The sequence below is a fragment of the Heterodontus francisci genome, chromosome 13, assembly GCF_036365525.1.
Source record: "Heterodontus francisci isolate sHetFra1 chromosome 13, sHetFra1.hap1, whole genome shotgun sequence".
Taxonomy (NCBI): Eukaryota; Metazoa; Chordata; class Chondrichthyes; order Heterodontiformes; family Heterodontidae; genus Heterodontus; species Heterodontus francisci.
Window position 1 is genome coordinate 85,965,847 of NC_090383.1, and position 14,691 is coordinate 85,980,537.

The 14,691-nt window shown below is 40.9% G+C and overlaps 1 protein-coding gene across 2 annotated transcripts in view; it reads left to right on the top strand.

Moving 5' to 3' along the window:
* Nucleotides 1–14,691, top strand: part of ubr2 (ubiquitin protein ligase E3 component n-recognin 2) — a 177,306-nt gene that overhangs the window by 35,256 nt on the left and 127,359 nt on the right. For both annotated transcript variants that reach the window (XM_068045124.1, XM_068045123.1), the window contains exons 3-5: nt 3,757–3,835; nt 4,794–4,904; nt 10,177–10,307. In XM_068045124.1, the coding sequence (XP_067901225.1) occupies nt 3,757–3,835; nt 4,794–4,904; nt 10,177–10,307 (321 nt within the window). The remainder of the gene's footprint in view (nt 1–3,756; nt 3,836–4,793; nt 4,905–10,176; nt 10,308–14,691) is intronic.

Genomic DNA, 14,691 nt, shown 5'->3' on the forward strand with positions numbered 1-14,691 from the left:
ACTTGGAAATATATCGCCGTTCCTTCACTTGCTGGATCAAAATCCTGGAACTCCCTCCCGAACAGCACTGTGAGTGTGTAGCTACACCAGATGCACTGCAGTGGTTCATGAAGCTCACCACCACCTTCTCAAGGGTAATTAGGGATGGGCAACAAATGCTGGCTTTGCTAGCGATGGCCACATTGCATGAAATGAATTTTGAAAAAATTAAATTCCTATTTAGTTGAGGAGAATGAGGTGAGTTGTGTGTATATGAATTTTCAAAAGCCAGTTGTTAAGGTGCCACAGATCAGATTTGATTTAACTGTTTGAGGCACATGGTGTTAAAGGGGATTTCATCTTTCGGCTACAGAATGGCTAGGAACAGAAAGTCAAGAGTGGGGTAAATAGGTGATTTTGGATAGGCAGATTGTGGGGCTTTTTTTTTGATTCATGGATGTCATTTGGACATGGGTTCCAAGAGGCATTATGTTTTTGATGAGCTGGGAGGAAAATTGGAGGAGGGTATAGGCTAATGAAATAGACAGGTGACAGATGCAATTCATTGCAGAGAAGTCTGAAATAATAGATTTGGGAAAAGGAAGTGTACCCTATACAGTAAAATGCTTAGAGTATTGGTTGATCACTGGGTATAAATACGCAGATCTTTAAAAGTGGGAATGCGAATAGAAAAAGCCGTAAGAAGGCAAACTGAATTCTGGCTTTGTGCAAGAGCACTGAATGTAGAAGCAAGGAACGATGCTAAATTTGTACAATATTAGTTAGACCACAGTTGGAGTCTTATGTGGATTTCTAGACATCCATTGTAGGAAGGGCATTAGAACCACAGAAGACCTACAGCAAATCTTTACCAGAACTATATCAGGAAATTAAAAATTATATCTATGAAGAAGGGATTTTTTTTTTTAAAGAATGGACTTTGTTTGTTTAACAGGTCACAGGAGCTTAATCCAGGTTTTCTAGTTGATAAATTTTGAGAGGATAAGTAGTGCAAGATTGTTTCCCTCAACTGGTGAATTGGGGCATAGCCTTGGGATGATCATAGGAAGGATAAGGTCAGAGCCATTTCTTCAGGGGGATATGAACAATGATAGATGGAAAAAGACAGTCTGATCCATCCAGCTTGTCCCACACCATTGCAATACTTTGTGTATCACAATATATAGACACTCCGCCCACCTGAAACCAAGTGATCTCGAGGGAGACGTAAAAAAACAATAAAAGCGCAGAACAATTTGGGGAGAAAAAAGTTCTAGGCGATCAAAGCTCGTCCAGAACATCACTCTAGCCCTGAAGTGTCTACCTTTTGTAAGAGATAATGTTGACCCCAACCAGAAACAAGTCCAGCTCATTCAACATTGGCACCCACTGTTCTCTGGATATTGAAAAGTGGAATGCTTTACCACGAATAACTATTGAGGCAGAAACTATAATCAAGATGTTGAAAGAAACTAGAGAAGTATTTGAAGTTTGAATGTAAAAGGATATTTATAAAGGGCAAAGAAATGTGATTAGAGTAGATAAGTCCAGTTTAGGAACTAGAAATGATACAGGTGTTTTGGGCTGACTAGTTTTCTGTACTGTTATTTCTGTGATTCTATATATTGTTATGAGCGACTGCTCCTGTGAAAGCCCCCAATCAAAATATACGATTCTGATTGTGGTGGGACCAACGCACTGTTAATTCAATCCCATCGCTCCACAGATCGGCAAACATATCATTTAAAACTTTCCAAATTAAAGAAAGACCCAGCCAAATTGTACCATCTATTAGCATCCACCCCCCCCCCCCCCCCCCAACCAAATGAGGCTAACCAAACTAGGTGTCTTTAAATCAACAAATTAACTAATTAGAAAAACTAAATTCTTAAACACATGAAGGTATAAACAACATTTAAAATAGAAAAAATTAGAGTCCTTGCAAATTTACAGTCCAATGTTGCTCAAAGCCCTCGCAGGATGTTGCTTTCCTTCTCCAGCGAATTTCAGCAATTAACGACTTGCAAACACTTTCAACAGAATCAATCTGACTTTAGAGTTTTTGAGGGATAAAGATTGTCAGTCTAACTTCCCTTTCTTCAATTTAAATTACCAGAGATCTCTCTTTTGGCTTGACTTTTTCTTATAATTTTGAGAGATAATAAACAGACTAAAATCCTCTTCCTTCAGTTTCAATGTTTGAGAGCTCTTTTTCAGGTGTCTGAACAGCACAGCTGTCTGCGTCTTCTGTCTGTGTGTTCTGTTAGAACAAACTCTCTTCAACTCATAAGCCAGTTCAAAACTGAATTGTAACAAATGTATCGCATCAGGCTCACTCCCAGTGGCTATATCTATGGTAACAAGAATGCACCCTTTGCATTACAGTCTCCAAATGGCTGTTTCTAAGGCAACGAAAATGCACCTTCCTATAACTCCTAAGGCTTGCCGGCTCTTAAAGCAATACTGATCTTTGGCAAGCCTTGAAGGCAAACCATATATTCCCGAAAGAAAACCTACAGGACCATGACAATATGAGCATTGATGATGAATAATGATGGGCTATTGGACCCCAGGAGCAATAAAGCTGGGCATGATCTTGTTTTCCATTTAATGCTCCCACGCACCTACACTTCCAGCATGCCGACTGGATAGCTTTCTGTAGTGGAAACCAGCTCAGTTTTCCTGTCTAATTTACAGATTTTAAATCAATTGAAGCTCTCAAGTGACAGCCCTGCTAATGTCATGTAATTTAGCACAAGCTGGTGATATAGCCTGGGACCCTTTTGGGGCATACAGCTTAGCTGTACACTCAATAAACTTGCTGAGGCAGTCAATGAAGTAGGTAGGTTATGATATTAACTTGAAAGAGTAATGTGCGACACTTGGGAGGAGATTTGTTAAGCAGTGAGGATTATTGAAGGAGTCATTCAACTTTGGAAAGGTACTTTGGAAAATAGCTAACGTGCCAATAATCAAAAAGGTTAATAAAGACACAAACAACTATGGTGCTATTTGTCTAACCAAGTCTGTATAAAAATAATAGAATGCTGATCAGGAAGAAACCTGAGGAATATCTGGACAAAAGTATCCTGGTTGGAGACATGGGGAGATATAAAGTGTGGTGCCCCAAACATCAAAGTCAAGACCACTGCTGTTTGGAATTTTCATCATTGATTCAGAAGCTTAATCAATTTGGCTCCCTAGTCGGAATCTATCAAACTAGGAAAATAGTGGAAATAACCATGTGAGTTTGGCAAAATATATACATGATAAAAAGAATGGCAAATGAAATTTAAGGTGGGCTAATATAAAGTGTAAAATATAAGAAAAAATTGAAGAATAGGACAGTGTCGAGGCTTGTATGTAAACTGTAGTCACTTGGGCATGGAACTGTACGCCAGTAAGAAGTTGTTGCTTTCCAGAGCAAGAATACAAATATTGGCAAAAATTTATAGTCATTGGGAATTTCTATCTGGTAGGACTGCAGGAAAAGCATTCTTCATGTTGCACAATGACACCTTATTTGACTTTTTAATTAAAAAAAGAAAATCCCCAATTATTGCTGCCTTCCGCTTCCTTCTTAGCTGGGAGACAGGATTGCTGTGTGATCTGTGAATTAATTTCCAGAAGGTATGTTTAAATAATGTGAAGAGACTTGTTCACAATTCTCCTATTGTTCTGGATTGTTCAGCTGAGATTCATTCTGGAAGAAAAGTTTTTATGTAAAAAGCACATGATACCCAAGTATAACATGAACTTTTTGTTCCTTTATTAAAGGGATTGTGCAGTAGATCCAACCTGTGTATTATGCATGGAATGCTTTTTGGCCAGCGTGCACAGAGAGCATCGATACAGGGTAGGTTGTTTTATGTACTCCCACTCTTTTAGTTTTACTTTTCTATTTGTATCAGGTAATGTCGGAAGCAGTGCACTGAAATTTCAGGTGCCCAGTTCAAGCAACTACTTGACAACAAATAGATGTTGAGCTCAAACCCTCCATTGTATCTGAAAATTGTTGATATTAAAATAGAAATGTAGTTTTTCCTTGGTGGCTTAGTAACTTAATGTATCATATGGATAAGTACTAAGCCATCAATGCAGGTTGGATTTCACATTTGATTGCTAATTTGTGCTAATATACCTAATCTCAGCTCAGGTGAATGGACATTATAGCAAATGTAAAAGTGAAATAGAATTACAAATTGTGGAGTCCTGCCACTTAGTGTCTCTGCATACCCATTTGTACCTCACCTCCATTGCTGCTGAAACTTTTGTTAATGTCATTCTCAACTTTTCCATTGCACTTTTTTCTTGCCTCAAACTCCATTCGACAAAACTTCCAAAAAATCCAGAACTCTGCAGATCTTTCCAAGTCTTAAAACGTATTTTTTTCAACCTCGACTTCTGCTGCCTCCTCCAATCCCCTGCTAATTCTGATGGGAAATATGACTCAACTGTGAAGATATTTTACTTTGTTAGAGGTGCTGTCTAAATATTTGTTGGAATAGTACTGAATGTAAAATTAGATTTTGTTGCATTTTGCAGGACAGGCATACTTATTTGATATGCAAACAAGGCTGCTCACATTTTCAAATCTGAAATAATCCAAAATTTTAAATGTGAATAACAAGGTACAAGTTATGTGATCATGGTGCTTCAAGTTGTCCTTGGTGGATATGACTAAGAACTTGAGCTTGTCTGCAGTTGCATAATAGCATTCTTCAGGCACATTTTTTAGCTCCTTTGAATTGCTTTCCTAATCTACATTAACGATGATTTGAATTTTAATATGACTATGCTTGTTTTTGATCTAGATGACTACGTCGGGTGGAGGGGGTTTCTGTGACTGTGGAGACACTGAAGCCTGGAAACAAGGCCCCTATTGTCTGAAACATAAACCTACTGTCTCAGGAGCTATGGAGGAGGTATAATATACTTTCTTGATCAGTTATTTAAAATGATGTTACTTATTTTATCTGTCATTTTAAAAAAAAATCATGCTTAGGATGTGGGCTTTCCTGGCAAGGCCAGCATTTATTAGCTTTCATCCATTAGCTTGCCAGGCCATTTCAGAAGTCAGTTAAGAGTCAACCATGTTGGTCTGGGACTGGAATCACATCGACCAGATCTTGTAAGGATGGCAGATTTCTTTCCCAAAGGGCACTAGTAAACCAGTTGAGTTTTTGTGATAATCCAACAACTTTATGGTCACTTCTACTGATGGCAGCTTTTTATTTGCAGATTTTTTTTTTAAGCAGAATTCAAATTCCCAAACTACCTGGGTGAAATTTGAACTTTTGTATTTGTACTGGAGTATTAGTTTGGGCCCCTGGAAATAGTCCAATAACATAACCTCTACACTACTGTAACTGCTATTTTCACATACTTCCTCATATGTCCTCAGTGTTACTTTTAGAATGTCCTTTGAAATTAACTTTATGCACCAGATTCTGTCTCTGAAATTTACTCTGATGTTTCACTGCTCACACAGTTTATAATGTAATCCTTGTTAGTTTGCAATACTTTTCTCCTCCGATAAAGCAACTTAACTATTGGAAATAGGAAGAAAAATACATTTTCAAAAAGGACTTTTACATCCAAGAGATGTAAATACACTACATATTAGACAAAGGGACAGAGGTGGATTGCATTTATTATGTGAAAGATTTTACATCAAGTTACAGGACAGAATCAGCCCCGTGAAATTGCACAGGCATTAGTTCTTGTGTAGCTATCTCATCTTATTACTTTGCAATTTTCCCATATCCCTTTTTTTCCCCACTGTTTATTTGGTTCTCTTTTAAATTATGTTGCACTCTATCTCAATAGCCACTTGGTTACACAAAGAGAGTGATTAGAACCATTTCTTCTGTCTTCCCTTTCATTCATTTAGTAATAATTCTGAGTCTCTATCCTTATTTTATTGATTCAAATATCAGTAGAAACAATGTTGTGCTACTTAGACTCAAAATCTTGTACAATTTTGACCACCTCTGCTGATGCTCCTTAATTTTCTCTTTCTAGTGAAAATGCCCCAATTTTTCATTCCTGATATTCTTGTGAATTTTGGCTGTTCGCTTTCCATGTTGCTAATATCATTCCTATTGAGGGGTCACTTGAACAGCACACAGTATTTCCAATTGTGGCCAAACCAATGTCTTTTGCAAATTCAACAGTTTTGTCGCTTTTACGTAAAAACAAAATCAAAATTATATTTGGATCTTGATCCCTGCCACACATACTTTTTTAAAGATCTATGCATCTGTTCCTGCACTTGTTAAGAATCTTACCACTAGGCTTTACTTTCCATCATTGCTTTTCCCAAAACATGCTATTTCGCATTTCTCTGCATTGACGTGCATCTAGCAGCTATCTGCTCACTCATTTATCTAATTATGCCCTTCTGCAGTCTTATGAGTAGTTCTTGCAGATTGCCTTATTTTGGTATCAGCAAATTTTGATATTTCTGATGTGCTGATGTCTAAGGTATTTATATAAATGGAATATGAGAGGTTCCAACTCATCCCTGGAGCACTGAATAATCCACATTCCTCCAAGGAGCTGAAGATTCATGTATCACTACTGTTAATCCTCTTGCTCCTAGCCATCTCTAACCATATAGTTTAATTCTCTCCAATATCATGTACCTTAATATTTGTAACCAAAGGTCTTTTGTAAATCTATATATAAGTCCATAAAGACGGGGCTAAAATGTGGCGAGTCGAAGAGACTTAGTAGTTGGCAGGAAAAAAGACAGAGGCGCAAGGGAAGAGCCAACTGTGCAACAGCCCCGACAAACAAATTTCTCTGCAGCACCTGTGGAAAAGCCTGTCACTCTAGAATTGGCCTTTATAGCCACTCCAGGCGCTGCTTCACAAACCACTGACCACCTCCAGGCGCGTATCCATTGTCTCGAGATAAGGAGGCCCAAAAGAAAAAGAATATATAAGTCCACTGATTTCCCTTTCTTTTAGGTATTGTGTTTTTATAAGAAAAATCAATCAGTCAAACATGACTTTCCCATAACAGACACATATGAACATAGGAATTAGGAGCAAGAGTAGGCAATTCGGCATCCTATCGAGTCCCCTCAGGATCTTATATTTCAATAAGATCGCCTCTCATTCTTCTAAATTCCAATGGATACAGGCCTAACCTGTCCAACCCTTCCTCACAAGATAACCCCTTCATCCCAGTTGCGTGAACTTCTCAACTGCTTCTGATGCAATTATATCCTTTCCAATTTTTCTCAATTTTCATCCCATATTATAGACTTTAGAAATCTACATGCAACTGCGGTAAGAGTAATTGGCCTAAAATTTCCTGTTATATCCCCTTCCATTTGTTGAACAGAGCTATAAAGATTGCCATTGTGACACAATTTCCAAATTGACTATGTAGTTATTGCCTTGGCTATCTATTTTCTGTTTTAGTTATTGACCAGTATTTGAGTGGTCTAAGTGTTTTCAGCCTTTTTTTTATTCTTTCATGGCATGTGAGCATTGCTGTTGCCCATCCCTAATTGCCCTTGAGAAGATGCCTTAACAAAACTGGAGTCAGTGGGAATCAAGTAAAACTTTCTGCTGGTTGAAATCATACCTAGTACAAAGGAAGATGGTTGTGGTTGTTGAAAGTCAATCATCACAGTCGCAGGACATTACTGCTGGAGTTCTTCAGGGTAGTGTGCTAGGTCTAATCATCTTCAGCTGCTTCATCAATGACCTTTCCTCCATCATAAGGTCAGAAGTGGGGAGGTTTGCTCATGATTGCACACTGTTCACCCTTCGCAACTCCTCAGATACTGAAGCAGCCCATGCACAGATGCAGCAAACATGGGCTGGTAAGTGGCAGGCAATGACCATCTCAGTCAAGGGAGAATCTAACCATTTCCCCTTGATGTTCAATGGCGTTACCATCACTGAATCCTCCACTATCAACATAATTTGGGGGGTAACCAGTGACCAGAAACTGAACTGGACCAGCCATATAAATGCTGCGGCAAATAACTCACCACCTGTCTCCCCAATGCCTGTCCACCATCTACAAGGCACAAGTCAGGAGTGTGATGGAGTACTCTCCATTTGCTTGAATGAGTGCAGCTCCAACAACAGTGAAGAAACTCAACACCATTCAGGACAAAGCAGCCCACTTGACCCCATCCACCACCTTAAACATTCATTCCTTGCACCACTGACGCAGCATGGCAGCAGTGTGTACCATATACAAGATGCCCTGCAGCAACACGCCAAGGCTGCTTCGACTGCGCCTTCCAAACCCGCAACTTCTACCAGCTAGAAGGAAGGCAGCAGATGCATAGGAACGCCACCACTTGCAAGTTCCCTCAAAGCCACACACCATCCTGGCTTGGAACTATATCGCCATCCCTTCACTGTCGCTGGGTCAAAATCCTGTAAGTCCATTCCAAACACCCCTGTTGGTGTACCTACACCCCAAGACCTGCAGCGGTTCGAGAAGGCAACACATCATCACCTTCTCCAGGGCAATTAGGGATGGGCAATAAATGCTGGCCTAGCCAGCGATACCCACATCCCATGAACAAAATTTTAAAAATGTCTTCTTGAACTGCCGCAGTCCATCTGGCGTAGGTACACACAGTGCTGTTAGGGAGGCAGTTCCAGGTTTTTGACCCAGTGACACCGAAGGAACAGAGGCATAGTTCCAAGTCAGGATGGTGTATGGCTTGGAGGGAAACTTGCAGGTGGTGATGTTCCCATGCATTTACTGGTTTTGTCCTTTTAGGTGGTAGATGTCACAGGTTTGCAAAGTGCTGTCGAACAAGGATTGGTGAGTTGTTGTAGTGTATCTTGTAGATGGTACATACTGCTGCCCCTGTGTGGTGGTGGTAGTGGTGGGAATAAATGTTTAATGTGGTGAATGGGGTTCCAATCAAGCAGGGTGCATTATCCTGGATGGTGTTGGGCTTCCTGAGTTGTTGGAGCTGCATCCATCCAGGCAAGTGGAGAGTATTCCATCACACTCCTGACGTCTGCTTTTGAGATGGTGGAAAGGCTTTGGGGAGTCAGGAGATGAGTTACTTAATGCAGAATTCCCAGTTTTAGTGGCCACAGTATTTATATGGCAACTCCAGTTCAGTTTCTGGTCAATTGTAACCTCCAGAATGTTGATAGTGGGGGATTCAGCGATGGTATACTGTTGAATGTCAAGGGGAGATGGTTGGATTCTCGCTCGTTGGAGATGGTCATTGCCTGACACTTTTGTGTTGCAAGAATGTTTGTAGTTGCTGCTCATCAGCCGAAGCCTGAGTATTGTCCAGGTGTTGCTGCCTCTGAACACTGACAACTTCAGTATCTGAGAAGTCACAAATAGAACTGAACACTGTGCAATCATCAGTGAACATCCAGATTGCTGATCTTATGTTGGAAGGATGGTCATTGATGAAGCAGCTGAAGATGGTTGACCCTAGGACTGTACCTTGAGGAAGTCTTGCGCTAATGTCCTGGGGCTGAGCTGATTGACCTTCAGCAACCACAACCAGCTTCCTTTGCGCTAGGTACGACTCCAAACATTGAAGAGTTTTACCCTGATTCCCATTGACTTCAGTTAGGCTAGGGCTGCTTGATGCCACATCCGGTTAAATGCTGCCTTGATGTCAAGGGCAGTCACACTCGCCTCAGCTCTTAAATTCAGCTTTTTTGGCCATGTTTGGACCAAGGCTTTATTGAGGTCTGGAGACAAGTGGCCCTGGCAGAACCCAAACTGAGCAATGGTGAGCAATTTATTGTCAGCCCAACATTTGTCCTGGTCTTATTAATGTAGGTGGCGTAGATTCATTGTTAAAGTATTATGAATGTGTGAAATTGTAGAATAATCAGTGAGCAACGTCACCCATGGCTTTATGATATTGGTGAAGGACATTGATGAAACAGCTGAGATGTTTTTTTTACCCCCTACCCTCCGAAGGGATTGCAGGAGTGTTCTAGTGCTGGGAGGAACTTTACCTTATAGCTTGATTGGAAACTGATCTCGTCTGTCATTTATGTGAAAGATTAAAATAGTTGCCTCTGCGACACAAATCGGTTGTGAATAAATTGTTTCTACTGCTGAGTTGCAAATCTCTGCATGTTATAATTCATTTTTCTTTGGATTGCTAGTCATCAGGCTTTCTGCTGTTGTATTGTGATTGCGTTAAGCTTTAATTCACCATTATTTTCATAGGATCCACTGGCACATTTATCTGAGGACATGATTGGACGTGCCTATAACATTTTTGCAATTGCATTCAAATATGCTGTAGATATGCTGACATGGGTGGAGGAAGATAGACTACCTTCTGGTTTAGAGCCTCTGTAAGTATGAATAATGAATGTTGACATCGATAATTATGTAGATAAATGGTTGTGAATGATTGCTTTAAAAAAAACTCGGGCGAAAATTTTTGCAATTTTTCTGCATCTCTCCAGTTCCACCACCTTTCCCTGCTTTTGCTTGTTAATTATATAACCTGTGGTGTTACGACTGAGGGATGCACTGTCAATTCAGTCCCATCACTCCACAGGTTGCAGCATATTATTAAAGTTTTCCCACCCAACCGGTAAATAGCCAAATTAAATACTCTAATAACCCCCTGAATAAAACAGACCAAACCAGGTATCTTTAGACAGCAACAAATTAACTATTTATTAAAAAACTAAATCTTAAACACTATTAAGATAAACCTATGTCTAAAGACCTTAAAACTTATTTTAATGTAACTCCCCCATTCTCTCACACACATTCAAAACTAATAGTTAACTGGTTTTAAAAGGGGTATTTTAAAAATTAGCTGTTTCTTAAAAATAAGTAAATAAGTAAGTCCTTGTGGGTTACATTCCTAATGGGTGAGATATTCTAATGTGAATATAATCAACTGCTACTCGAAGTCTTCACACAGATCTGATGAAGTAGTCTCTTTAGTAGATAGGCATTCAGAACACTTCAGCTGCAGCAGGCATCAAGACCACCAGTGAATTCTAGAAAAATACAATCATTCAAGAGAAATTCAATCTTGAAGCAAATACTTTCTGGCTTGGAAGTAAAGAAAAGGAGTTTTCTATCTTCAGCAATACAAATGGTCTATTTATTTTTTTTAAAAAGGCCTTTTTTTCTCAGGCAATTAACGTGGCTTGTAGCTCCTTGTAGAATTTCTACTGAGAATAGACTACTCTCTTTCAGTAGTACGTCTCGCTGGAGAGTCTCTCAAAACTAACTGGTTCAGACCAGTTTCTGCCAGTTTTACACACAGTCAAATTGAAACATTATACCATGTGACACCTCTCTCCTGCAGTGGCTAATTTTGGGAGCCCAGTCTGCCAGTGGAATAAATGCAGAATGCTTCAGACATCATGGTTTTCAATTTTCACTTGAACCCACTTTTCATAAAGACAATTCCAAGGTGTGGTTCCCGAAAACACATCAGTTTTCATATGTACGCTGATGACGCCACCACCTCCCTCGATATCTCCACTGTCGCTAAATTGACTGACATCTACTACTGATGAGCAGAAATTTCCTCCAGTTAAAGTTGAGAAGACTAAAACCATTGTCTTCGGTCCCACTACAAACTCCATTCCCTAGCTGCTGACTCCATCTCTCTCCCTAGCAACTGTCTGAGGGTGAACCAGACTGTTCACAGCCCTTGTGTCATATTTGACCCGGGGGTGAACTTCTGACCACATAACCGCGCTGTCACTAAGATTGCCTATATCCATCTCTGTAATGTCACCTCACTCTGCCCTTCCCTCAGTTCATCTGCTGCTGAAACCCTCATCCATTTCTTTGTTATCTCTAGACTTGACTCCAGTTTGTCAGCTGTGGCTCAGTTGGTAGCACTCTTGCCTCTGAATCATCAGGTCCAAGTTTCATGTTCCACTCCAGGGCTTGAGCACAAAAATCAAGGTTCCTGCTCTAGTGCAGTACTGAGGGAGCACTGCAATGTTGGAGGTGCTGTCTTTTGAATGAGATGTTAAACCATCTGCTTGCTAAGGTGGATGTAAAATATCCCATGACACTATTTCGAAGAAGAGCAGGGGAGTTATCCCCGGTGTCCTGGCCAATATTTATCCCTCAATCAACGTCACAAAAATAGATTATCCGGTCATTTTCACATTGCTGTTTGTGGGAGTTTGTTGTATGTATACTGGCTGCCACTTTTCCTGCATTACAACCGTGACTACACTTCAAAAAGTACTTCATTGGCTGTAAAGTGCTTTGAGACATCCAGTGGTCATGAAAGGCGCTAAATAAATGCAAGTATTTATTTGACAATTCCAACCGACTCCTGGTTGGCCTCCCACATTCTACCTGCCATAAACGTGAAGTCATCCAAAATTCTGCTGCCCTTGTCCTTACTCTCACCAAATCCCATTCCCCATTACTTCTGTGCTCCGTGTCCTGCATTGTCTCCTGGTTAAGCAATGCCTTGATTTTAAAATTCTCATTCTTGTTTTCAGGCCCCTCCTTGGCCTTGCCCTCCTATCTTTGTGAACTCCTCCTGCCCCATAACCCTTTGATATATCTGCACTCCTCTAATTCTGGCTTCTTAAGCACCCCATTTTTATTTGTACCACAAATAGTGGTCATGCCTTCAGCTGCCTTGGCCCAAAGCTCTGGAATTCTCTCCCTAAACTACTTCTCTTGAACACTCTTTTATTCTTTAAGCTGCTCCTTAAAACCTATCCCTTGACTAGGCTTTTGGCCATCTGCGCTAATATTGCCTTACTTTCCAGTGCACCTTTGAAGCACTTTTTGACATTTTATTACGTTAAAGGCACTAAAGAAATAGCAGTTGTTGCCACCAACACCTTGCCCAAATACCCCTCCATGAGCTGAATTTTCAAAATGAGGTCAGGAAACTGACCCCACACCTCAAGTGTGTCGCTAACCAAGGTTAATCCCCTAATTGGGCAGAAGGCGAGCTTGGTGCCCAGTTAAGAATGCCCAGTGTCTGCAGGAGGCGGGAGCTGCCTGCGAAGTCCAAGCGGCAAAGGTGGACGGCAGCCATGATGGGGCCTGCCGCTGTCTTGCCATAGAGAGCAGGCTGCTTCTCTGAGGGCCAGCTGAATAAACAGGTGAGGCAGTGCTTCCAAGATATTAAAATAAGTCTTGTGCTTGGATAGCACAAGATCCCCAGGGGCCCAAAACATTTCATCTTCCAACAATAAAGTTTGCCTTCTGCCTGCTGTGAGCCTGACAGCTGTGCGCTGTTGTGCACCAGACTGGTCGAGCTCACCAGATTCCTAATTGAAAATTTCAGTGCACCCTCCTCCCCCCCACCCCCTCCCCGGCCAAGACCTCTCCTCCTTCATCTTAATGGGCCCTTAATTAGAGGCAAGCAGGTTCCCTATTCTCCCCACTTCCATCCACCCCCACCAACCCCGCCACATTGAAAATTGTTGACGGTCCTGGAGGAATTGGGTTCCAGAAATAACCTCCGAGTTAGCAGTTTTCAAATTGCGTTTGCACCTGGTCCCGACCCCGCCAGCATTTGCAAATCAGCCACTTATGTCACCTGAGCTAATGTTGGTGTGCTTTTCCACTGTGGACAGCATTGCAGCCTAGCCTAATTATTTCCTGACCTAATATTTATCCATAGAATCTTTTTCAGTAGTAATCACTGGATTGCAGTGACGATTTTTTTGATTCGTTTTGTGGAATGTGGGCATTGCTGGCTAGGCCAGCATTTATTGCCCATCCCGAATTTGCCCTTGAACTGAGTGGGCTAGGCCATTTCAGAGGACATTTAAGAATCAAGCGCATTGCTGTGGGTCTGGAGTCACAGGTAAGGACAGCAGATTTCCTTCCCGAAGGACATTAGTAAACCAGATGATTTTTTACAACAATGTTTTTATGGTCATTAGGCTAGCTTTTTAATTCCAGATTTATTAATTGAATTCAAATTTCACCAAGTGCTGTGGTGGGATTCGAACCCATGTTGCCAGAGCATTAGCTTGGACTCTGGATTGCTCGTCCAGTGACATTACCACTATGCCACCACCTTCCCCCATTGGGAATATGAGCAGAACTTAGCCTTTTGAGGGGCCCCACCCCCACCTCCACCTTGATCAGTGTATAGTACTTTTCCTTTCTCAGATTGCACCCCAACTGCTTCCTCAAGCTATTGAATTGTCTGGATGTATGGCCCCCAAGGCAGCATCAGCATCTTCCGGTCACTTATCAAAGTAATCTGTCTTTACTTTTGTGTCCAATCAGTAAATGTTTATAGGCTCTTCTACTATGAAGCTCATGAGAGCTGAGCTTGAACTTCTCGACAAATGACTGAATTCCAGCAGAGGTTTTGTGGATGGCAACAGGAGGTGAAACCTTGGTTGTGGTTTTATAATTTAAACACATGAAGGATCCCATTATTCTTTTCGCATGGGGATCTGATTGGCCTCTGTGCTGTATTTCTCCCAAGCATTTGACATTGGGAAGTTCCAGCACAAAATCACAGGCCCCAAATGAATGTATGGTAACACCAAAAACTGCTCCTCCATCATGGATAGTGTGCAGTTCATAATCACAGCTAGTAACTGTTACCTGCCTCAAAAATTATTTTTGCTTAGTGAGTGTTTTACTCTGTGGGGTAGATTTAGAAGGTCAGTTTTGTGTTATATTATTACTGAAACCACTTGGGCCTTTTGGTGCCCCTTCTTAACTTTGAGATTTGGCTTTCATTTTGGATTACTTGTGTTT